The 26539-nt window shown below is 43.0% G+C and overlaps 1 protein-coding gene across 2 annotated transcripts in view; it reads left to right on the top strand.

Annotated features, from left to right (window-relative positions):
* The window catches only part of DNM3 (dynamin 3), a 348113-nt gene that overhangs the window by 86216 nt on the left and 235358 nt on the right, over positions 1-26539 (top strand). For both annotated transcript variants that reach the window (XR_007497526.1, XM_049776438.1), the window contains exons 9-14: positions 561-628; positions 2403-2541; positions 2868-2954; positions 3399-3469; positions 8096-8147; positions 23445-23558. Coding sequence is in view for 1 of the 2 variants with exons in the window: in XM_049776438.1 (XP_049632395.1) it covers positions 561-628; positions 2403-2541; positions 2868-2954; positions 3399-3469; positions 8096-8147; positions 23445-23558 (531 nt within the window). In the remaining variant the exon portion in view is untranslated. The remainder of the gene's footprint in view (positions 1-560; positions 629-2402; positions 2542-2867; positions 2955-3398; positions 3470-8095; positions 8148-23444; positions 23559-26539) is intronic.

The raw sequence follows: 26539 nt of genomic DNA on the forward strand, positions 1-26539 counted from the left end.
TCAGGCCATACTTTTACACATCAGCTTGTAGAATGTACTATGTTCAGGGAGCAGAGTGAGTCTTTTCTTTTTTTTAGTTTTGTTATGTTTTGGGGCCGCATCTGTCAGTGCTCAGGAGTTATTCCTGGTTCTGCACTCAAGAATTACTCCTGGCTGATTCAGGGGACCAGATGGAGGGTCAGGCATAGAACTTGGGTGGGCCCTGTATAAGGGAAACAAATGCCCTACCTGCCATACTCTCTGTGCTATCACTCCCTTCCCAGAATGAGTCTTGATGTCTTTCAAATGAGTGGTCTGGTGAGTAAGCCCAAGGTTTTCCTCATGCCTGAGCCTCCCCCTCTCTGGGGGTTCACATTCTCCCATTTAAATTTCCAGAAATCCCCACGAAGTGCCATTTTTGCCCTCCACTTGAGATAAGCAGATGTTGTGAGTCTGTAGGTTCAGGGTAGGGAAGGCATCTATTAGCAATTGGTGTAGCATTATTGCCATCTGTAGTATTCAGCCTTGTCCGTGGTCCAACAGAATGAAATGTTCTAACTGAGCTCCCTTTGCACCTGCAGATGGAATTTAATGAGAAGGAACTGCGCAGAGAAATCAGCTACGCCATCAAAAATATCCACGGCATCAGGTGAATGCTGCCCCTTTTCCTTTCTGCCAGCTGCCTGTCACCAAGGCTCCTTGTAAATGAGGAAAGAAGCTAGGGATAAACCGTGCTACCAGAATGGCTTCCTGGGGGGTGTCCTCTGTCTGCTCCGTTGGATCCTTGTCCACAAAGAAAGGAAAAGTGGCTCTAGTTCTTGGGAGGGCTTGGAAGCCCATAGAACTGAGGAAGAGATCGGAACTGCAGGAATTTCTGGTTGAGTTTTTGTTGTTGTTTAAGGGTGGGAAGCACACCCAGTTGTGATCAGGCTTATTCTTGGTTTAGCACTCAGGGATCACTCTTGGTAGGCCTGGGGGACCATCTGGGGTGCTGGGATTTAAAACCAGCTTGGGCACATGTCAGGCAAATGTCCTCTCTGCTATACTATGTCTCTGGCCCCAAATAGCATAGGATTATTTTGTCCAAACTGGGACCAGTCACATCTGTTTTTCTTAAAGAACTATAGTGAAGAAAATGTGGGTTGGGGTGGCAGAACCTATGTATAGCATGTAGATGCCCTGGGATTCCATCCTCTGACACCCAAAAAAAAAAAAAAAAACAAAACTGCCTTTAAAACCTGTTTTGGGGGCCAGAGAGATAGCATAGCAGCGTTTGCCTTGCAAGCAGCCGACCCAGGACCTAAGGTGGTTGGTTCAAATCCCGGCATTCCATATGGTCCCCCGTGCCTGCCAGGAGCGATTTCTGAACAGATAGCCAGGAGTAACCTCTGAGCATTGCCGAATGTGGCCCAAAAAACAAACCAAACCAAACCAAAACAAAACAAACAAACAAACAAAAAAAACAAAACCTGTTTTGGGAGTGTAGGCTATAGAAGATGAAGTAAAATGACTTGGATGTTGAGGTGTCCATTGGCAGGATTGTGGCCTCAGTGTTTATGGAGAAAGTAGGAGGTGTCTAGTCTGAGCCTGCTGGAGTTTGTCCTGGGGTTCCCATAACTGATGAGAGTTTTCCTAGCAATGAGTGTATTTGAACAATCTTTATTTTCCACTCCAGAGACTCAAATAATCCATGAGAATGAATATTTACAAATACAAAAGAAACAAACATTTATAATCTAGCATCTATAATTAGCAAACCCCAATGAACAAGATTTCTTAATTCCTTATTAAATTCCATTCTTCAACTGATCTGATCAGCTGATCAGAACTGTGATGTGAACACAAATATTTGACAAATTCAGGGGAATTGAATGACATTTTGATGCATGAAATATTTTTTATTTAACCAAAGACAGCATTGTTATTTGGTTTAAAAAAAATCTTACCAGCTCCATTTTTGTCAGATGTGGTGACAAATGCTTGGCAGAAAGAAGCAGGATTAATCCCTACTCCACACAAGACAAGAGAGGATTATTTTACAAATTTATTTTATGAATTATTTTATTTTACAAATGCCCATTTTGGATACTATTTCCATGAAATGATTTGTTTTTATTGTTTGGAAGCAGAAAGATTAGACAAATTAGGTTAAGAGTTTGGTAAAGGCCATATGCGGTATCGGCTGTAAAAACACTGTGAGAACTGCTTTTAGGTATTTTGATCATCTGAAGTGTTGAATTTGTTGCATAATAGTGTCAAAAGGTGTTTTTACAGGTGACACTCTACTTAGAATAAATCACCCTATAACCTTTAAGCAAAGGGGACTAATGCTTTCTTTTAAGTGGCATGTCAAAACATTTTTCAAAACAGATAGACTATCCTTTAGTCTTTAAATTCTACTGGACTTTTATTCTTCACTGCAGAACAGGGCTGTTTACTCCAGATATGGCCTTTGAAGCGATAGTCAAAAAGCAGATTGTGAAGCTGAAAGGACCATCTCTGAAGAGTGTGGACCTGGTAATGCAAGAATTAATCAACACTGTCAAGAAGTGTACCAAAAAAGTAAGTTTGGTGATAGAACTGCCTGGTCAGTGCCCATGAGTCTATGCCCATCTTTTCTGCCTGGTCTCTTGGTTCCTCTTTTCTGAGCTCTGTTCATGAGAGCAAGTAGTGCGTTTGCCCAAAGGAAACTTGCAAGGACAGGCAGGGACTTGTGGATTTCCCAGAGTTCTCTGTCACCCTGCTCTTAAACAAATAATAGGGGAATCATCCTAAACTCATTTGTTTTATGGCACATGCATATTGAGGAACCCAGGAATCATGATCTGTGGTTTTCTGTGCTGCTATGGCCCAGCAGCTTTTACATCAAGGTCTGTTTGTCCTGGCAGCTGGCGACCTTCCCCCGACTCTGTGAGGAGACAGAAAGGATAGTTGCCAACCACATTCGGGATCGAGAAGGGAAGACCAAGGACCAGGTAAGACCAGGGCTTCCCTGGAGGGTGGGAGCTTCTTCTATGGCTTGCCTGGAACAAAGGGAGAAGCCACAAGAGGACCAGGGGCCCCTCTCCAGAGGTGGAACATGTGCCCAGTAGATGGCATGGCCCTGAGTTCTGTCTGGTCTCCTCATGCCCCTTCACTTCATTCGAGGGCCTCAAACCCGCAGTCCCCAATTGCCCACCACACATATGCCCCAGAGATGGCCATGTGGTCAGTGTCAACACCAGGCTTCATGGGGGTGCCTCAGGTCTGTGTCCTACAGAGATCTTTACTTTTTGAACTCAGAGGGGACATTGCCCTAGGAAACCAGCTTTCCCTCCTCCTTGCAAAGGTGTGGGGGAAGTGGAGCCCTGGCTGGCAGGGCCTGCCTTCTTGTTGAGGCTGTTTCCGGGTCATCCCTGAAGGGCTTCTCTGCTGGACAGGTGCTGCTGCTGATTGACATCCAAGTCTCCTACATCAACACCAACCACGAGGACTTCATTGGCTTCGCCAAGTAGGTCGAACACTTGATTGTCAACTGCAATTCCTCCCACTGGTCTGTCCAGAGGATCCTTGTGAGCCTCCCTAACCCCCCCCCCCCCCATTCCTCCAAAAACCCCTATTACTTAGGGAGCCATCTAGGACAGGGTGTACCTAGACACTTGGAACAGGGCCTTCCTGGTGCCCAGATCAGCTCTGATTGTCTCCAGCCCTCATTGTCTCTAGAGAATGGGTCTTAGTTTGCTGTTGTGCTCCCATAGAGAAGCTGGTACACATGCACATTGGAAATAGTATGTGAATAGTTTCTCTTAAACCTAAAGACCTGGGGCCGGTGAGGTGGCGCTAGAGGTAAGGTGTCTGACTTGCAAGCGCTAGCCAAGGATGAACCTCGGTTCAATCCCCCGGCGTCCCATATGGTCCCCCCAAACCAGGAGCAATTTCTGAGCACTTAGCCAGGAGTAACCCCTGAGCATCAAACGGGTGTGGCCCAAAAAACAAAAAACAAACAAAAAAACCCACAAAAAAATCTTGTATAGCTCCCCAGAACATCTCCATTATCAGATTAAGGCCAGTGCTCATGAAGATGGTCCTTGCAGATGTACATTTTCTTTTTAGGACATACTCTGCCAGGAAGAAGCTAGCATCAATGTTCTGTAGTACTGTGTCACAATTTATGTGCACAGGTGAACATGTGCTTCCTTGTTCAGAGCTGACCACATATTATGTGATGTTGTCAAGACTTCAATCCTTCCATTCCCCCCCCCCACCACCACTCTTCAGTGCTACCACTGCTCCTAAGGAGTTTTGATTTTAGCTTTAAAATATATTTGTGGGCTGGAGTGATAGCACAGTGGTAGGGCATTTGCCTTGCATTCGGCTGACCCAGGACAGTCCTGATTTGATACCCGGCATCCCATAGGGTTCCCTGAGCCTCCAGGAGAGATTTCTGAGTGTAAAACCAGGAGTAACCCCTGAGCGCCGCTGGGTGTGGTCAAAAAAAAAAAAACAACCCAAAAAATTTATATAGGGGCTCCCATCTTTTTAATAGAACCTTGGGACATGGATTACTTTGTTTTACCTCATATTTCTGCATTTTTCTATAAAATTAAGAAAAAAAGAAAAAAGAAAGGATGGAGGCCAGGGGCAAGTGGTCTCAGGTACATAGATGAAGAGTAAAAGGACAGAACTAAATATCCAAGCCAAAGTCAACATAAAAGAACCAAGAGACCAAACTTTAACAATCTAAACTTAAATGGACCTGTTATACTGGCAGGCCAAGGGCAAAGGTTGGTGGTATAGGATACACTCTGGGAACATTGGTGGAGGAAGGCTGACACTGGTGATGGAAATGTCCCTGATTCACTGTATATCTAAAACTGAACTATGTGGGCCAAAGAGATAGCGCAGCAATAGAGCATTTGCCTTGCATGTGGTCAACCCCAGATGAACCTTGGTTTGATTCTTGGCATCCCGTATGATCCCCTGAGCCTGCCATTTCTGAGTGATTTCTGAGCGCAGAGCCAGAAGTAACCACTGAGTGCTGCCGGGTGTGACCCCCCCCAAAAAAGGAACAACAAACCCCCCCAAAACCTAAAATTGAACTATGAAGAATTTTATAGATTACAATGGTTTCAATAAAATCAAAAAATACATTTGTGGTCTGCACCAAGGAGAGCACTCTATGGCTATGGTGTACCACTTGGGAAACCCTGGTGGTCTTTGGAATAGCAGGTCCAGAACTGCTGAGTACTCTTAGATCCAAGCATTGAATTGCCTTGGCCCAGTTGGATGAGTGAGTAACCTGGAGTGGCCCCTGGATTTCCCTTATCAATGCTTCAGAGACCCATCCCCTAATACATTGTATTTGTACCATAAAAGTGTATCAATGTCATATACTTTCACATATGTACATATATAAACATATATATAAGTATATATAAATGTATATCTATACACATATATGTATATACTTATGTATATATAAACTTACATATGCCCATAGTCTTCAACCATTTATGTTGTCCTATACACAGAAGACTATAATGCACAATTTTATTATAAAATGTAAAACTGAAAGGGAAATATACTATACTTGAATCATGGATTAAAAAGCAGTAGCAAAAAGCACCCCCAAAATGTTTTTTAAGTCATTTTATGATACTTTTCCTCAGAAAAAAATTGTAATGTTGATTATGTGGTCTACGCTGTGGCTTCTGAGGAATGTCTGGACCCATTTTAGGGTTAAGAAGCCCCCTCTTCAGTAGATAAGGGACTCATGCTAAATGTGGCCAGGTTGGACTGGCCCAGCTCTTGGGGTCCATTCCCATCATTCCCCCATTTTCTATCCTGCAGCTCTGGCTTCTGTTTTCTCTCTCTAACACCAGATTACATTTTCGAACTGATATTACTTCTGAGTGTGATACACGGTCTTGAGCCTCAGAAATAAATTTCCGGATGGGTGCGGAGTCACAATACACTTAAGTATTAGATGGGATAACAAAGAAGAAATGTTCTTATAAAAGTCACTTTGAGGACATGTGGTGTTTGTGTGCATGTGTGCAATTTTTAAAAATTAAGAAAATATGGATATAGCTATAATTTTAAAGTCAGCATGAAAGCAGTTTCCATCAAGGAAGAAAACCAAGCCACTTGAAGATAACTCTGTAAGTACTTTTTAAGCTCCAAAGATAGAAAATTGCAGTCTGGAGTGAGAAAAACAAGTATTTATTTCATGAGATTTATAGAGTTACCCAGTAAGAGGGACTGCCACATTATTTTATACATGTATTTTTTTTCCCAGCCTGGATATATTTTTGTTTCCCAAATTCCTCCACCCAAAAATGATGTTAAAATTAGATTACTGGACAATTTAGCCTCAGAGTCATAAAAACTTCCGGCCAATTATTTGTTTTTGTCAGGTTGATTGTACAGATCTCATCTCTATCTCCAACTTATTCATTCTCTTAACCTAGGGACCATAAAATAGAGTCTATGGGCATTTTCCTGACTCCCCAAGCCTTCATCTTTCAATTCTGCTTTCTAAAGCAAAATTGCACATATTTCAGAAGAGATGTCAATTCTGTTTGTTTATGGGGCAATACCCAGTGGTGTTCAGGGTTTGCTTCTTGCTCTGTACTCACAGATCACCCCTGGTGATCCAGAGGACCTTATGCAGTGGCAGGGATGGAACCTAGGGCAGCTTTATGAAAGGGAAGTGCCTTATCTGCTGTACATTTTCAGATTGGAAATGCACTCGGGGTTAGAGGTGATCAGATGGATTCTGCTATCATCTCCTCATCTCCTGACAGAGAGTAGACTCTGAGGCTCCATGGAGTGGTATGGGAAAGCCTCACAGCTTCTCTGTATCTCTGACCCTCCCTCTCCATGGAAAGAGGAGCCTGACAGAACTACCATGTGGGGGTCAAAGGGCACATTCTGAACAGCGGTGAGCACATGGCGCAGTCCCCACTGGCATGTCCCTGTCACTGTGGGGAGTCTGAGAGCTCATGTACTGACCTTCCTTGACTCTTGCTTTCCTTCTGCAATGCCAGGTGGTTATGAGTTTGAGACTTGCTGGCAAAATGTCTATAAAGCAGGGAGATGCAAATCAAAACAACTATGAGGTACCACCTCACACTACAGAAATTGGCACACATCACAAAGAATGAGAATAAACAGTGTTGGCAGAGATGTGGAGAGAAAGGAACTCTTATCCACTGCTAGTGGGAATGCCGCCTAGTTCAACCTTTATGGAAAGCGATATGGAGATTCCTCCAAAAACTGGAAATCGAGCTCCCATATGATCCAGCTATACCACTCCTAGGAATATACCCTAGGAACAAAAAAATACAATACAAAAATTCCTTCCTTACACCTATATTCATCGTAGCACTATTTACCATAGCAAGACTCTGGAAACAACCAAGATGCCCTTCACCAGACGAATGGCTAAAGAAACTGTGGTACATATACACAATGGAGTATTATGCAGCTGTCAGGAGAGATGAAGTCATGAAATTTTCCTATACATGGATGTACATGGAATCTATTATGCTGAGTGAAATAAGTCAGAGAGAGAGAGAGAAAGGCACAGAATGATCTCACTCATCTATGGGTTTTAAGAAAAATGAAAGACATTCTTGCAATAATAATTTTCAAACACAAAAGAAAAAAGAGCTGGAAGTTCCAGCTCACTTCATGAAGCTCACCACAAAGAGTGATGAGTTTAGTTAGAGAAATAACTACATTCTGAACTGTCCTAATAATGAGAATGTATGAGGGAAATGGAAAGCCTGTCTAGAGTACAGGCGGGGGTTGGGTGGGGAAGAGGGAGATTTGGGATATTGGTGATGGGAATGCTGCACTGGTGATGTGTGGTGCTCTTTACATGACTGAACCCCAAACACAATCATATATGTAAACAAGGTGTTTAAATAAAATAAAATATATTTTTAAAATGTCCATAAAGCTGGTTGGGGTTCTGGAACAGAGCAGAACTTGGATGGTGAACCCCAGGACTTCCCTGATGATTGCTTTTTTTTTTTTCCAAACACTTGTGTACATGTTAAAGCAGTTGTATGTTGGGGTTATTATAGTATGGGGCTGAGACTTCAGTGCTGTCTTCATTTGCTTCCTTCAGTGCTCAGCAGAGGAGCAGCCAGGTTCACAAGAAAAACACGATTGGAAATCAGGTAGGAATCAATGGAGAGATCAGTGCATGCATGCCTGCTGACTGGCCAAGAATTTGAGCTTACTAGCTTGATTGACTATTTTTTAATGCAAATTAATCATCTAAATTTTTACTGAAACATTTTTTGATTTTGCTTTTAATATTTTCAGAGTAAATTGCTTTTTTTCTTTTTAATTTATTTTTTGCTATTTTGTGCAGCTAATCATATTGATATATTTGAAATAACTTTTCTGCTATTTGCTCTGCTGTTCAAATGTCACTCCTTGTGCTCTACTTGGCTTGCTTACATTTACCCCAAGTTTCATTTAACCTGGAACCTGTGGAGTCAGTTCAAGGGTAAATTGGGTGGAGGAGATGGGGCGGAGTGGGGGTGATTTGCGTGAGCTTGCTGGTGGTCTCTCTAGTTCACACATTTGCACAGCTTGGTAACAGTGAAGGGACAGCCCCTAGAGAAGGCAGAGGTGTGCTCAACCCTGCCACCCCAAATTTCAGATGGTCAATGCAGATTGATTTCCTAGGACCTATTTTTGTGTTTGGGGGCTGAACCAACTGTCTCTCACTAACAGCGCTCTGCAGAGATGGCATTAACTCTGAGATTTTGCTGTTTCTTTTATGTCTTTTGTGATCATAGGTATATGCACTGTTATTTCTTTTCAACTCAAAACAATGATGATTTTATAGGATATTTTTTAATTCAGAGGTTCAAGTATTGAGCAAATGGAAACCTCTGTGCTTAGATTTTTTTTCATTGTTTTGAAAGGAGAAGAGGTAATAACAGACTTTATTTAAAATTTTTTTTTCCTGAACTAAAACATATAATTCTTTGCTATTTCAGGGAACCAATCTTCCGCCTTCACGGCAAATTGTACGAGCTAAGTTCTGTAAGCTTTACTGTTGCTTTTCATTTAGCTTCCCCAAGGGTACAGTTTGTATCTAACAGATTAACTCCACTAGCATTTTCTACTAATTTTTTTTAACTTAGGTTGTCTTGTCCATAACACCTGATCATTGAAATAAGAATCCCCTAAAGGATCCATCCCTTCACTGCTAATAACTTGCTGTGATTGAAAGTCTGAACTAGTAAATCCTAAAATGCTCTAAGAAATAAATCCTTAACACTGTGGGTGCTTTGATATTTCTCTAATTTTAATGGACCATAAAATTATTAAAATAATTAATGCTCTCCATCTCTATCCTTTTCTGCTATGTTGTTATACAATGTGAAGTCTTTTCCTTCCCTAGTATGATATTTTCATATTATGTAGATGACATTTCCTTCTAAAAGGTGGGTGAATATTACAATTTTTGTGTGGTTTTATCACATTTGTTGTACGCTGACTTGCAAAAAAATAATTCCCACTATATGTGTATATATTTAATTTTAATACTTAAAATTTAAAACTAGAGTATATTGGTTGATATTTTACATGCATTTTAGAGATAAGTCCTTGGAAATCAGATATGATAGCTTTGTTTTATGGAAGCAAAAAGAGACTGTGAAATGATTAAAAGAGGTAATCAATCAGTCAACCATCACATTCTCATTTCTCCTGTAGATAGACCAGCTTCTACGTCTTCCAGCTTTGCCCTAAAAAAGTACAAACACCTTCAAATCTTTTGCTGGGGCCAATTCAGACTTCTGTTACTGTGTTTGCTGACCAGTTTCACATTCCTTTCTTCACTTTTCTCCCCAGACTTCTGCAGAGAGATGCACTTTCATAGAATGACTGACCCTGGAGAGGAATTTGTGTGATCTACCAAGATTATCTTTTAATTGTAGAAGTCTATTCTCATGACCTTTCCAGCACTCAGATGTATCTGAGAAACCCTGAACGGGTTTGCTTCATTGAGCATATTCCCTAATTATCTGAGTGCAGGACTGAAGGTTCAGTGGAGATATAGATAAATGATATCCATGTTCAGCAGAGCTTTTAGAAAACAGAAAGAACATCTTAGCTCCTGGAGTGAAGGGAGAAATCTCTGGCTCAGCTACCAAACCATTCCCTACCTATGGGAACTCTCTCAGGCTCAGGAGTGAGATATCTCTAGGATTTGAAAGAAGTCCAGCCTTCACCATTGAACTGAACTTCCTTAAAGCTCTATTCTTGTTCCTCCCACAATTAGTCTGAAGTTTTTGTTCTGGTTCCCAGGGAGCTTATTCATGCACTGTGCCCATGATGGATGGCTCTGGCAGATACATGATCTGAGACACTGTCATCTATATATTATCCTGAGGAATGGAGTACATAAATGAAAAAATAAAAATCTCAGGAAGCACAAATAGGTTCTTTCTAATGCCTTTGCTTGCTGGTCTCTGCTTGCTATCTGCCCTGAAAATTCAGCCCTGGGAGCCTATGTTCAGAGTTCTGAATGACTGTGAACTTATCACTGTCTTTTATTTAAAAGCACCAATGGGAATATATTGTAGTTTGTAAGTACTGTAGCAAGTTATTTGATTGTGTTTTGCCCCAACCTGCTAAAGGTGCTTTTTTTTTTTTCTAATACCAATAGACTCTATTGGGATGCATATGTGTCTCCACAGTTTTTCTGCTTTTTTCTACTTCAAAAGTTTTTTCCTCCTCCAGTAGTCCTGGTCTTACTGCTGACCTCCTGTGGCACGAAGAAGGGGAAGAACAGGAGGAGAATTTGCTTTTGAAAATGTGGCTCTCTCCAAAGAATTTTCTCATGTTTGGGACCCCTCCACCCGCTGCTTTCCAACTCCCCTAACTCATTCCATTTTCAAATGCCCTGCGGGTTGGTCATAGGCTCCAGAGGCGGAAGGAATCTGTCAGTGTTCTCTCATCTGTACACAGGGCTTGGCCACAGCTCCGAATATTCTCCCCTATCACTTCTGGCCTTTCTTGGGCTTCTCTTCCTGAGGTTCATAACTCATGTCACTGATTTCCGGAGCCTAAAGAGTCAGGGTTTTAGAAATATGAGACCATTTCAAAATTACAGATGTGAAGCCGAAGGGTTTGAGCCTGACATCTGCAGCTCGTTTATGGGATTAAACGAAATAGCTGCTCTGGGTGACTGATGCTTACCAGGACCTTTGGGCCTCTCATCAAAAATGGGGGTGCCTGTGACTTATATGTGTTTTAGTTTTTCAGCAGAAATCAGGATCTCATCTGTAACATACCTCGCTTTATTAAGTTTCCTCCCACCAATTTCCAGTTAGCCTTGATTAAGGAGGTCAGGAAGAATATGGGTAATCAGAATCCACAAATAATTAAGAAACTTAATTTAAACAGAAGTGCTAACACACTTTTGAAGCTTTTTATTTATTTATTTATTTAGCTGAAAATACAAACAAATAAAACATCTGTTGTGGTTTTCTTTTGTTTTAGTTTAGGGCCCCCAAAGAAAAGAAAGAAAGAAAAAAAAAGGAAAAAAAGAATTGTAAACTGGTTTCTCTCTTCCTTTCAATTTTTTAAATGCCTTTATCTTTTTTTAATTGTGCCTTTTGGACATTTGTATTTAAAAAATTTTTTTATTAAGACCATTGTGAATTACAAGTTGTGTTCAGGCATATAGTGACAGTGAATTAGGGCCATTCCATCACTGGTCTTGACCTCTTTCCAACAAAGTGCCAAGGATGCATTCCCCTATCTTTCCCCATTTTAGCACCCTGGCCTACTAGTGTAACAGATCCATTCTAAATTTAGATTGTTATAGTTTGGCTGTCTTGATTCTATTGTCATTGATCTTTTTTTTTTTCCCACCAATGCACCTGAGACCACTTGGCCCTATGGCCTCATCGGCCTTTTTTTTTCTTTTCTCAAGTTGTAGAAAGACACGGAAGTATAAGGTAAAAACAAAATAATTCATGTACCTAGGTTCTATAAAAAAATAGTAATAATAGGGTGTGTGTGGAGGGTTTTGTTTACTTTTTATTTTATTTTATTTTGTATTTTGTATAGGCACAGCAAATGTTGGGAAAATTAAAAAGAAAATACCCTTGACCTAAAAAAACAGCAGGGTCTTTCTATCTATGAAACACCCTGTCAGAAGACCAACTACAGGCTCTGGACATACTAGTTGTCCAACCCAAGGTCTTTTTTCATGGTCCCAGAAAATGTTCTACTCAGTCACAGTTGTCGAAGTCAGGCTTCTGTAACTAGAGATACTGGTTTTTGCATAGATCCTATGTTGAATCTGGTGTGTCATGGAGTGTCTTCTGATTTCATTTCAGTTGGGTGGTAAAGCAGGGGAACCTGCTCTGAGAACAAGTTGTTGCTGTTTGCTGGTCATCAGGGAATGCTGTTATCTTTAGGACAGAGCCCCAGAGCCGCCTGCGTTTGGCTCCCTTCTCTTGCTGCCTGCTCCCCTGCCATCCACACTAGCCTGGTCTGGAATCTCCAGGGCTCAGGCAAGCTTGCAGGGGTCTTCAAACCCTCAGGCCACATATTGTATTTATTCCCATTTTGTTTCTTCACTTCTAAATAAGATATATGCAGTATGCATAGAAATTTGTTCATAATTTTTGTTTTTACTATAATCTGGCCCTCCAACAGTCTGAAGGACAGTGAACTGGCCCCTGTTTAAAAAGTTTGAGGACCCCTGCTTCCTATCTGTCCCTACCACACTCTTTTTTCCTTTTCCTTTTTCCCTTTTACTGTAGGTTCAATGTGCACTTCTGGGGAGTTCATTTCCTGACTTCTATGCTATTTTTAGCTCTTCACTGTGTCTTCCATGGCAACGTGAACCTTTCTCACCTGAGTTTTGTATGTTTGTTTATTTTTCTCTTTCAAGTGCCTGCATGCTGTCTAAGCATGGCCAGGACCACAATTGCATCCGCTCTGTCTCTAACTTAGCACCTACCTTGGATTGGTGCACATGATGAGGTTCTCTTCCTTACCCCAGGATTTTGAATGAAAGAGATGGATTTTAAAATCTGGAAGCCAATGGCCATGCATGCAAGTGATCCGTAACACCAGGAATCATCACTTACAAGGATAACATGTCAAAGGGACTGTGCCTATTTTATTAAAGATGCTGCTTGGTTTTGAATCTTTTGTTTTGGAGTGCTCGGGTATTGGCTCTGTACTCAGAGACAAGCTCCTAATGAGACTTGGGATACCAAAAGGGATACAAGGAATTAACCACAGGTGGCCTGGTGCAAGGCAACATTTTATTTATTTTTTGGGGGGCGCCACACCCATTTGACGCTCAGGGGTTACTCCTGGCTATGTGCTCAGAAATCGCTCTTGGCTTGGGGGGACCATATGGGACACTGGGGGATTGAACTGCGGTCAGTCCTAGGCTAGCACTTGCAAGGCAGACACCTTACCTCTAGCGGCAAGGCAACATTTTATCTCCTATATGATCTCACAGACCCATTTGCTCAGAATCTTTTTTTTTTTTTTTTTTACTTTTTGTTTTTTGAGCCACAACCCAAAATTCAGTGTTTACTCCTGGTTCTACATTCAGAAATCACTCCTGGCAGGCTCCAGGGACCATATGGGTTGCCAGGGTTCAAACTCAAGTCAGTCCCAGGTCAGCAGCACGCAAGGCAAACACTTTTCAGCTGTACTATCACTCCAGACCCATGAATCTTAACCTTTATGTTTTGCCAAGGGATGAAGACAGCTCCCAGTACTACTCCTTTTGCACCTGCCTGGTGAGAACTGTCCATATTTCCCACCTCACTGTGATCACCAGGGAAGAAATGGTGCAGGGTACAGAAATATGATCCTGAACAGAGAAGTTCCTGGTCCCAATGAAACATGGTAAACACGAGTAATCCTGTCACAAGTTTTCCCTTGGATCCCTGCAGCTACCATTATCAGCTTATATGCGAGTGTTGTTCTTCCTTTCTCAACTCTGACCCACATTCTGTCTGTGTCCTCTATTTCCAACCCCTAACCATCAATGATGCTGCCCATAACCTATTCACAAGAAGACTCGAACAGTAGAATCATCCCAGTCTTGGTCCCAACAGCCTGTGAGTGGGAGACAGCAGGGTGACCAATGGAGTGGACCCTCAGAGTCAAGACAGCTGACCAACCACCTGCTGTTGTGCTTCCATGCCCCTCACTGTTCACTTTCTCTTTGAGATGGGGACTCTTCATTGCAACTCAGCCTGTTAGATGCATGAGATTTGATTAGACGAGGGGACTTGCCAAAGTTTGTGCAGCAGCTAGTAACTGGCAGGACTCACCTGCACTACTCCATACCCTACAATCTCCTGCTTTAAACCAGGTTATTATCTTACTAGGAAAGCAGGAGCCAAGCCAATACAACCGTCCCACTTCAAAACAATACAATGGAAGTGCTAAGTCCAAATAATGAACTTGAGAAATGTCTGGCCACTGAAGTAACTGGAGTTGCGTGGTACTTGATAGTGTCTTAAATAGTCTCCCATTGTTTTTGGAAACTCTGTTCATGTTCATCTTTTACTTACCACTTACAACTAGCATCAGTGCTAAGTACTACAGATGCCAAGTCACCATTATTTTCGTGTAAAGCAGTGCTTCTCAAATAGTGGGGCACGCCCCCCAGGTGGGGAGTGAGGGTCCGTAAAGGGGGGCACGTTTGACCTCGGCAAACACTGTCATAACAAGCTAAGCCCCGTGTTTATGTCTCTGTATGTCTCTGGAGACATTGATTGAGAGTTGCTGTGTCCTGCTTCAAACCCCGCTTCGAAAAGCTATGCATTGCAAAACGTGCTCATTTGTAGCCATTCATCCAGACATCACCTCTGATTAAAAAATCAGCTCAAATTATTTTATATATTTTTGTTTTGAAGGTTAAAGTTTTTTTTTTAATAAAGATATTATTCACGGTTGAGTGGGGGGGTCGTGAAAAATGTTTTCTTCTTTCTGGGGGGGGCATGACAGAAAGTAATTGAGAAGCACTGGTGTAAAGGGTAGGTCACACCCAGAAGTGCTCTAGGACTACTGGCTTTGTGCTTGATACGCCTGGCAGTGCTGAAGACCATTTATAGTGCTGACAATTGAACCAGTGTGAGCTGCATGCAATGCAAGTGCTTTAATTTTTGTCCTATCCCTATGCCCTGCTACTTTTATTTTTGGTATCAGGCAGTGAATTAGATTCTGTATTTTTCTAAAAAGTAGAGTGATTGATCATTTTGTGGTGTTATTTCAAAAGCTCAAACTCCATTCTCAAATAAGGTCTGAAGAGATAGCATAGTGATAGGGCATTTGCCTTGCACTTGGCTCACCCAGGACCAGCCTGGGTTTGATTCCTGGCATCCCATATGGTTTTTAAGCCTGCCAGAAGCAATTTCTGAGCCCAGAGCTAGGAGTAACCCTGAGCATTTCCAGGTGTGTCCCGTCCACACACAAAAACAACAACAACAATAACAAACCATTCTCAAACAAAACTCCTTATTTAAAAATATTCTCAAGGGGCTGGAGTGATAGCGCAGTGCTGGGCATTTTCCTTCCTTGCATGCTAGGAACAGGGGGGAGGGAGGACAACACTAAGGGTGGGAATGCCCCTGATTCAATATTACTATGTACCTAAACTATTACTGTGAAATACTTGTAATCTACTTTGGTCAAAATAAAAATTATTTAATAAAATTAATTTTAATTAAATTAAAAATATTTAAGGCACATAGTGACAATGAGTGAGGGACATTCCCACCACCAGTGTTGTCCTCCCTCCACCCCTGTTCCCAGCATGCATCCCATATCTCCCCTTTTACCTCCCATAATGCTAGTGTAACTGGTTCCCATTTGTACAGCTTGTTGTAGATTGGGTATTGATTCTGTTATCGTTGACTTTGGGTTTGATATTTGTGTCTGATCTTTTTTTTTTTTTATTTCCAGTAAATGTTCGTACAACTATGTGGTGCCAGGAGCAATTTCTGAGTGCAGATCCAGGAGTAACCTCTGAGCACTGCCAGGTGTACCCCCCCCCCAGAAAAAACAAACAACAACAACCATTCTCAAATGTTTTCCTTATCAGTCAATCCTTTTCTTGTTTTCCCTTTGACATATTTGGGAGCACTAGCTCAGCAACTCTACTTTTCCTCTAGCCCCATTATCAAAACTCAGGGAGGCTCCTCAGCTGGTCCTTGTCAGTGAGCAGGAGGGTGCCTGAGCAGGAGGCTGGCACAGAGGCTGAACTGGCTTCTTTCCTGGGAATGAGAAGGTTGTCCTCGCTTCTCCTCTCAATGCTTGTGTTTTATCAGAGACACTCCTCACAGAATCCTATCAACTTATCTTGAGCCAGATGTTGACAGTAGGAGGGACCTGAGTCTCCAATCTCTTCATTGGGGACCCTAGCATGTCTTCACCTTGGTCAGAAGCTTTTGAATATTTTCTATTGTAACATCCATGTTCCTCAAGCCAATAGCATTGGCCTGTACAATGACTTGGCCTTGTGAGAACCCCTCTTCCAGTGGTTTCTGGTGGTGTAGTATTCTTCATTCTTTGCCACTTCTTTGTGATGGCCTAGGGCAGTGATGGCTAACCTTTTTAAGCCCGAGTGCCCAAACTGCTGCACAATGCCTGGTCCTCCCAATGGCCAGTCTGGCCCGGTTGCCAGGTGAGTTGCAAAGCAGACACCGGCACACTCGCCTCCCGCCGGCCCAAAAAAGGTTAGCCATCACTGGTCTAGGGCATTGTCTTTGTGATGGTTTAAGCTAGGGCATGCCAACATGATAGGTTTACCTTTCTCAAGGCGTGGTCCCTGGTCCAGTCTCTTCTCACATAGCCACTCACTCTTGCAGATGTGGCTTCAGTCACTTCCATTACCTGCAGTCCACAAAGCCATTGGTTTAGCCTTGTCCACGACTTCTCAGTTCACGTGTCTGCAACTCTAGAATTTCCTAGGCCAGTCCAGTCACACTGCATCGTAATGTGCAGCATTAGGTCAGTCATGTCTGGTCTTAGAGTCTGTTTGTTTTTGGATTCTTGAATCATTGGTTTGGTTTCTCACTTCTCTTGAGCCCAGTTACTTGGTGCCAGTCTTTTTTTCTTTCTTCACTTAGTCATAAAGACCTTAGTGTCCCATCCTATGCAGGTTGTTGCCAGTGGCAGAATTTCATCTTTTTAGGATTGTGTAGTAGTCACCCTGTAAGTATACTCTACCTTATTTGTCCACTCAACTATTGGTGGGCACTTTTTTAGGGGGTCACTTCTTTGATCTTTTAGTTTTGGGGTGTTTAGGGATTACTCCTGGCTCTTCTCTCAAGGATCACTCCTATCATGACTTGGGGGACCATATGGGGTATTGGGGATAGAACCCAGGACAGTTGAGTGTAAGGCAAGCACCCTACCTGCTGTACTAACACTCTGGTTCTCAATGGGCACATCTTGACATGTGCAACCTGAACCTATGGCTTCTTTACTCTCTGCATACAGTTCTCCTATTCTCTCTCCCTTCTTCTCCTGCTTCCTTTTCCTCCCTCCTTCCTTCTACCCTCCACCCCACACTCCATGGTCTATTTAGTTTTGTTGACAAACTTTGAGGGCCATTTGTGACCTTCATTCTCTATCTGCCATTAACCATATTTATTTTAACTTTTCTTCCCATGTTCTCTCTGGTCTGTCTATCTCATCCCTCCTGTCCAAATAATCACTTCCCAAGGCCTGGGATTCCTTCTTCTCTCCCTCCATCCTTTCTCCTTGCTCTAACTCCAACACTAAACTCATCTGGAAGGAAACCTTGCATGCTGCAGATCTTACGTTACAGCCCTGCTTTTAGCACTTCAAAGCCTTCTTGTTCCTTGCAGGAGGAAGACAGACTTTCTAAAACACCTAAATGAAATGGCCAGGCCCAGTTTCTGGTTTCTGCTGGCAGGTCCTGCATGAGGTCCACATTTGTTTCCCACCCCCAGCTGCATTTCAACAAAATGAAATGCCTGATGAATACTTGTCAGGATGCTTGCTTTTTTTTTTCCCCTAGAGCAGCTCTCAGAATTAGTTGCTTTGGAATAGGATAGGGACTCCTAATTGGTGTCTGTATGGCTGGGTGGTCCATCTTGGCAGGTCCTTCCATTGATTCTTGACCAATAGGGCCTGCAATTCAATTCAAGGGCCTGAGGATGCAGTGCTGCTTGAGCCCTATGGTGCAAGGGATTACCTAAACCAGCCCAGCCATGTGTAGGAATTGACCCATGGTTGTCCACATGCAGCCAATCACTTTAAACCCTATATTCTCCCTAAGCCCCCTCTTAAAATTTAGCAAAGTATTCCATGTCCTGCTCAGACCTGGCTAACTAGGCAGTATCCTGCTCCCCCATGTGTATTTTTGTCCTTGAATGTGAGAATCCGATGAACCAATCTGAGGCTTAGCTCTCATTCTGTTTTGTATCATTTGGGATCTTTTCCACATGTGGAGCTCCCTCCTCACTTCAAAGGCAATCCTGCACATGGAAAAGATACACAGGAAAAGAGTGGAAGATGTAGAGCTCTGATTTTCATCATCACTAATGGCCTGGATCTTGTCAAGGTTTAGGTGAGTTGAGAATAAACAGCTCCCTAAGAGTGAGCTTTGCAGAAGTAGTCAGGCCTGTGGCGGGAATGGCACCTGAGCAGGCCCTTGTGTAAATGGCTATTGGCTATAAGCTATCGTGGGAAGTGAAGCAATTCCTACGGGTGTTGTTTTGACAGTCAGGAGAGTATCACAGGCTCATAAACTGCAGATGCTTGGAAAAATGTTCTCGAATGAAGGCTTAAGGAAGGCGGCTATCCTGGAGCCCAGCAGATGGTAGGTGACGATACCCCAGAGAAGTAGTTCAAGGTGAGTTGTGCAGGTCAGGAAAAAGTGGAAAAAACTTCTTCATTCAGTAAGGCTTTCTTCATCTATGTAAGGCTATTTCATAGAACCTTACCTTGGACTTCTGTTTCTTGTTCACAGTTTAATTTATTGTTGTGATGGAAACTTCCACTAGTGGAGTTAGGATAGGAGAAAACCAGAAATCACTATCTTCTTTGGCATCTGTATCTTAAGGCATAATAGGGATTTGATATGACTGTTAAATGTCTAATGCTGGGGGGTTGGAGTGGTGGTGCAAGTGGTAGGGCATTTGCCTTGCTCACTCTAACCTAGGACAAACTGCAGTTTGATCCCCCAGTGTCCCTAAGCCAGGAGCGATTTCAGAGCGCATAGCCAGGAGTAACTCCTGAGCATCATCAGTGTGGCCCAAAAACAAAAAACAAAAACAAAAAGTCTAATTCTGGATCCTAAGTAGGAGTACAGCAGGTAAGGTGCTTTCCTTGCAACTGGCCTGTTGAGGTTCCAACACTAGCATTGGTTCTTCAAACACTGCTATGAGTAATTTCTGAGTGCAGAGCCAGTAGTAATCCCTGAGCATCACTGGGTGTAGCCTCTCTCCCCTAAAAGGGCTAATTCCTTATTTAATCTAAACATAATTCCTTGGGTCAGAGTGATAGCACAGCGGTGGAGCATTTGCCTTGCATGCGGCTGGAAGGGACTCGGTTCGATTCCCGGCATCCCAGCCTGTCAGGGACGATTTCTGTGTGCAGAGCCAGGAATGACTCTTGAGTGCTGCTGGGTGTGGCCCCAAAATCCATCCATCAATCAATCAATCAAGTTAAAAAATATAGTTCCTTATTTTCTATGAATATAATGTGAATTCATATCATCATCATCATTTTGCACACAAATGTGTTTCCATCAGCTAGCTTGTCCCTCATATATATCAGATGGTGCCCAGCTCTTTTGTCTCAGTGATGTCCATTTAGTCCCCAGAGGCCAACAGCCAAAAATCATTATATCAACATGTCACTACCAGGTTGGTGATCATCTGCCTTAGTTTCCCCAATGCAGTATACGTAGGAATGTCAAGAAGTATGTTTCAGGCTAACCATAACATGCTGCCTAATGGGGCTTAGAACAGACCAAATATTGTCAGGATGGAAGGAAATGTGTGTGACTTTTCATCTGATCTCCTATGTCCACTTGTCATTAACATTCTAGTATCTGTCATGGCCTGATCACAGATAATAACCAAACAATGCCCCTTGTGCTTATACTCCCAACACTGAGTCTTCAACTTGCCAGTTTTCCAAGAACTCTGTATGGTATAGATATTTTTGATGTCCTGTGTGGCACAGGGGGGAAGTGTAGGCAGACATTCCTGGTCCCCCAATCAGCCAGTATTAGATCTGTGAGGCAAAACCAACCCAGCCAATTCTTTAGTCCAACCCAGCTTAGACTTACCTGAAAGCTTTCTTACCTCAGGTCTGAGATATTGCTGCTCAGCTGGATTTCACACCACAGGCTGATATCACTGTCTGTCTGTTGACCAGTCCATGTTCAGTCAGGTGAAGACACTCTTTGCTCTTAAAAAACAAACAAACAAACAAACAGTTCTCTACCATGAATGCTGGGTCAAGGGCTAAGGCTTGGCCATGAGTCCAGCAGATGAAACTTTATTCAGGTATTCAGAGACCTCTCTTCCTCAGTCTCGGAGCATTCTGTATAGGAGAGGTCAAAGCATTGCAGAAGCTTCTGGAGGAAGGCCTGCTTTATGAATAGGGGCTGGAAGAGTGGCAGGGCCTAATCCCTCTCTTATCATCCAAACAGAGGGCCTTCTCCCTTTAGGAGCAAAGGAAAGGATGTATTTGGTGCTGTTTATACAATGTGTGGGAGGGCTTTTATTAGGGGGTGCTCCCAAGCTTTGCTTGAGGGGGTCTATTACCTTGTTCAGTGGGGTATAAATTTCAATACTCAGATACAGCAATAGAGAACTGCTTGGGCTCAGTGGTTCTAGGTACCATTAGGGTCCCCCTAAAGGAGTATTTGGAGGTCATGCAATGCTAAGGTTTGAACTGAGATCCTGGTATGTGCCAGGCATACTCCCTGACTACTATGATGGCTAGCTCCCTGACATTTAGTAACCATAAGCTTTTGTTCTTATCTTTGAAGTTCTAGAAAGAGTCAAATCCTTTTCTTCTTTCAATCACTCAGAAGCTCTGCCCTGATTTTCTAGATAATTAGAGCCATACGAGAGCCACCCCAGGACATCCTGGCCAGTGAGCCCCTCTGTCATAGTGCTTCCAAGCATGGAATGATATTCATTGGACATCTGTTTTTTTTTTTCCTGGAGAATCCTTTCAAGCCATGGACAGAAGCTCCCCACTTTGGATTATCTCACAGCTCCTCTTAGCCCTCCTGAGACAGTAGGTGTGACAATGTGCTTTCACCACCTCATTAGCCTGATGGGAAGCACAGCTGGGTGTTCCTCTGGCTGTAGGGACAGGCTACCTGGCACAGTGCCTGGTCCCTCAGATGCTTGGTTGCTACAGGCCACTCACCCAAAACATGTCTCAGGGGAGAACAGCCTGTGGAAGCATTTATGGATTTGTTTTATTTTTGTGTTTTTGGGAGTTGGGTTCTCTCAAGTGGTGCTCAGGAAGCCCAAGATACTAACCAGGGGTTCTCATCTTGGCAAACTCAGGGCAGGGGCTGAATCTGAGGATGCAGTGCTGCTCAGGCCCTGTGGTGTTGAGAATGACTCAAGTTTACCCAGTGTGATGGCCCTAGAAGGCTGCATTCGGTGGTATTCAGGGGATTGTGTGGTTTCAGGAATCAAAGCTAGAGCAACTGCCTGTCAGACATGTGCCCTAACTGCTGCTGTACTATTTCTTGTTATTTTGAGTGGAGGCTCTTGTGAACTGAACTCCTCTTATTTGCTCCAATCTCAACACCTTCAGTTCTGTTAGCATTTTCTGGACTCTGGCCTTAGAGATTTGGTTCTTGTTTGTCCTTCTCCTTCAGGTAAACTGGCCAATCACTGCCTGGTTTGACCTGTTCTGCTTCTCTTACAGGCTCCTCTGAGGTGCCTGTCCTCTGGCATGTCATTGTAAATAACATATCAGTATTTCATTCTTTTTTATTTGCTCCCCATTGATGGGCACTTGTGTTGTCCAATGTTTCCATATATTTTTCATTTCAAATAATAAGCATTGAACATAGAGTGCATGTAGAGTTTTTAGTTAGTGCTTTTATCTTGGGAAAAATACCTAGAGTTATGTGCTCACTTCTCTTTTATTTTATTAAAGGAATCTTCTAATTTTTTTGTGGGGGGGCCACACCTGGCAGTGCTCAGGTGTTACTCCTGGCTGTCTGCTCAGAAATAGCTCCTGGCAGGCATGGGGGACCATATGGGACACTGGGATTCGAACCAACCACCTTAGGTCCTGGATCGGCTGCTTGCAAAGCAAACACCGCTGTGCTATCTCTCCTGACCCGAATCTTTTAATTTTTGAGAAGTTACACCAATGGACATTCCTACCAAAAACACAGAAGGGGATCCCCTTCCTCCTTGTTTTTGAACATTTTGTCTTTCCAAGAATAACTTTCAAACAGATCTGAGATGCAGCCCTATGATGGTTTTGATTTCCATTTCTTCAATGATCAGTGATGTTGAGAACTTTTGTGTATTCATGTACGTGTTTGCCATCTGTTTTTTCTTTACACATCTTTTCAGATTGTATGCCTGTTTATTAATAGAATTAAAAATTTTATTAACTATATTAATCCTTTTTATATTATACATATAGTAGCCCCTTAGCAAGCCAGGATTTGCAGCTGTTTTCTACTATTCAATAGATTGCCTTTTAATTTTGTTGATGGTCACCTTGGCCGTGCAGAAGTTTTTTAGTTGTTTATAGTCATTCATGTCTATTTTTACTTTTGTGGCTTTGGTTTTGGCCTCAGATACCCCAACCCCCAAATCATCCCAGGACTGATATCCAGGAACTCTCTATTCATGTTTCTTTCTAGGGAAAGAACTCCCAACTTTTCATGTAAGCTTATTGTTACATTTTTCTTTCTTAGTAGGTCTTACTCAGAGCTGTTAACAAGGAACTAATTGATTGGCTTGAGTTTCCTCTTTTTTTTTTTTTACCATTTGGTGACCAGTTGCTGATGGAAATCTGAGAGATGCAAACCAGACCAACAAATGGACCAGCAGGCTGGAAAGGGAGAAGAGGCAGTGGGCTGGAGAGGCGCTGGGTGCTCATGAAGTCAGCTGAGCATGTTCAACGGGTGGCCACAGACCCATGAATAGGCCAGGCACAAGCCTCCAAGCTGTGCCTTCATTCCTGTCTGTCTCAGTGGTGCTGCCAGTACCATCCCTTTAAGATGGGGCTTCAAGTTTGTCCTTTAGATTGGGTGGGAGAGGTGGCCCTCCTATTGTCTGTACTTTGACAGAGTTGTGGCACTCAGCGGAGGCAGAGGAGGCACATTGCAGATTATAACCTGGACCTCGCTTTCTGACTTTGCTTAGTTACACCACTGCTGCCTCATGGCTCACACACAATTAAGCATGTCTGCCACCTGTGTTCTCTTACAGGTGATTCGAAAGGGCTGGCTTACCATCAGCAACATTGGCATCATGAAAGGAGGCTCAAAAGGTTACTGGTTTGTCCTGACAGCTGAGAGCTTGTCCTGGTATAAAGATGATGAGGTAAGTCACAGAGAGGGAAGGAAAGTGTTTCCATTATGAAAGTGTTTCCATTCCATTCTAAGACCCTGGTGGTTCTCTTTCATGCAGACTTTATTTGGGATATTTATTTGACCCAACAGGTCAGTTATTCTGTGTTTGTTACTGATAGAGTTCCAAATTCCCAGTATTTCCCCTGAACTTCCTTATTTCCTTTGGTGTAGTCACACATTTGTATACCTAAAGTAATGGAGTTGGGGCATGGGTCATAGTTGAAAACCTTGTTTTGTAATATAGACATGGTACTAACATAATAAGAGTAATTAATTGCTTTTAAATACTCTGTTGAAAAGACCCAAGGAAACTGAACATCTTGAGAGCAAAATTTGTGACACTGATGTTGAGTTGGTGCCATGTCGTGGGCTCATTCCTCTGCCATCTGTCCCAAATGATTGACTTTTTGAAAAATGTCCAAATTACTCATCATCAAATGAGTCCTAGATAATTGTTTAGAAATTCTGTTCTTTGAGAACTTGAGATCTATGTTTGTTTGTTTTTTGAAGCATGGATCATAATCATGTGGTGTTCTGGTTCATGTGAACTGTTAATAATTTGTGGCTGGTGACTTATTTTTCTTTTTAGTTGGATAGCTATAAAAGTGCAAAAAACAAAACAAGTCCTTTCTGCATCTTGCAGGGCCAATTGAGTGCTAGGAAGTGGCCCTGGCAGAGCAGTGGTGGAATGAGGCCCCACGTGGTAAATTTCCTCAGCTCTTTCTGACCTGGAGATTTGAGAGCTAATGCCGCAGCATGCAGGCATGAGATCACACATGGGACAGCAATGCCACTTACAAGCAAGGCTGTCTCCAGGTTAGCTGGCTAGAAAGAAGGGCAAGTTTGGGCCCGGAGAGATAGCACAGCGGCTTTTGCCTTGCAAGCAGCTGATCCAGGACCAAAGATGGTTGGTTTGAATCCCGGTGTCCCATATGGTCCCCTGTGCCTGCCAGGAGCTATTTCAGCAAACAGCCAGGAGTAACCCCTGAGCACCACTGGGTGTGCCCCCCCCCCAAAAAAGAAGGGCAAGTTCTTTGATCTAGTTTTACCATCACACAGCCACATTGCAGGGCCTCTCTCATCAGCTAGAGAAAAGGTTCCTGTCTTATTATTGTTAATTCTGTACCCTGAGTGCTTTTGCCTTGCTGTGTGTGGAATAAATATTGGGAGAGGGGTCAGTTAATTGCTGCTAAGTTTTCTGCAGAAAGAGAAATAAAGTTCTATAGGAATATACAAGAAACATTGTTTTTTGTTTTATTTTTGTTTTTGGGTCATACTCGGCAGTGCTCAGAGGTTACTCCTGGCTCCATGCTCAAAAATCGCTCCTGGCAGGCACAGGGGACTATATGGGATACTGGGGTTTGAACCAATGACCTTCTGCATGAGAGGTAAATGCTTTACCTCCATGCTATCTCTCTGGCCCCACAAGAAACATTTCTACTTAAAAAAATAACAACTTTTTATGTAAGTTTTAATTACAGGGAGATCTCACTCACTTACATCCTTGATCAGGGTTTGGGGACTCCCAATGGTTTCTTTCTTGTACTGGCAGCTTAGCTGTCCACTCGATGGGAAATTCATGTTTCCAGACAAAAATCACAAGAGTTCTGAGAGACTGCCTAACATAGATTATTTGTAAGGGATTCTGGTATTATACTCAGTTGCTCAAAAGGGTCTTCTGAGATGAGTTTGTTCCTGAGGATTTCGATGATAGCTTGTATGCACTTTAATGATGCTCATTTGTGTGCATGGTCTTTGAAGCCTTTCTCAGCTGTTGTGTTCAAAAGATTCTGCACAGGAATGGCGATAGTAATAGCTAGTGTATTATGTGTGCATATGTGTGTGACTATACATATATATGACCTTATTTCATCCACATTACAACCCTAAGGATGGATACTACTATTTCCATTTCTCCAATGAGTAAACTAGAAAAGGAAAGAATAAAAACAAAGAAAACCCCAGCCTTTGAAAATGACATTTACTGGACTCAGTTTCCCCTATTGCAGAATCTTGGTAAGGATAACTACAGTCCCAAGTTCATCTCTCTAGCTGGTGGTGAAGTAGAAATGTCAGCCAGTTCATGTGGCTTGAACATTTATGCTCCCCACTATGAAAGCCCAGGATCTGTGGCAGCCAAGGGTCAGTTGGTCAACTAGCCGTTGGAGATATCAGGTGTGTATGATGGGATGTGGGTGTGGAAGCAGCAGGGGTGGCTAGATAGAAGGGAGACCTGGTGGGGGGCTGGAGCAGTGGCTGCCTTCCAGGGCAGAAGCTGAGAAGGACCACAGATGGCTACCGTGTTGGTTTGCTTCGGCTGCTCTGTGAAGACTTATCAGATGCTACCACTGAGCCCAGATAGAAAGCTTCAGTGTGTTCCTGAATGGCACCTCCTTCAGTCACATGGCCAGTATCAGGCGGGACCAGCACCATTCCTTCCTGCTTTGCACCCACCCCTTGGCCACCATCCCTACCCTCTTTCCTCCTCTGCGGCTCTTACTGGAGTGTCCAGCCACAGCTGAAAGTCTGAGCCTGCAGCCAGAGCAGATGAGAAGGACAGCACTGCATCTTGCTGCAGGCTAGGATTCATTAACCAACTTCTGGTATCTTGGGAACCAAGGCTAGAGGAGCCCGCAGAGGAGGGAGGTCAAGAAGAGAAAGGAGAAGGGTGGGTGAGTCTTCTGGTCCCTTGTATTTGCTCCTCACGTGCTTCTCTTTGTGCACCAGACTAGAAATGAGCCTTGGATTCTTGAATTCAACTAATGAAGAAGAGTCACTCTTTCTATGGGTTACCTCCAGCCCTTATACCCTATGTAGTCTCTTTCTCTTGAAAAGGTGCCTAACTTAGTATTTGGTGAGTTTTGTGCTTGGATCCTGGGATTTCTGTGTGTGTGAGTGTGTGTGTGTGTGTGTGTGTGTGTGTGTTGGTATGCACACCCGGGTAGCCCCACA

This window comes from Suncus etruscus, chromosome 7, assembly GCF_024139225.1.
Source record: "Suncus etruscus isolate mSunEtr1 chromosome 7, mSunEtr1.pri.cur, whole genome shotgun sequence".
Classification (NCBI taxonomy): domain Eukaryota; kingdom Metazoa; phylum Chordata; class Mammalia; order Eulipotyphla; family Soricidae; genus Suncus; species Suncus etruscus.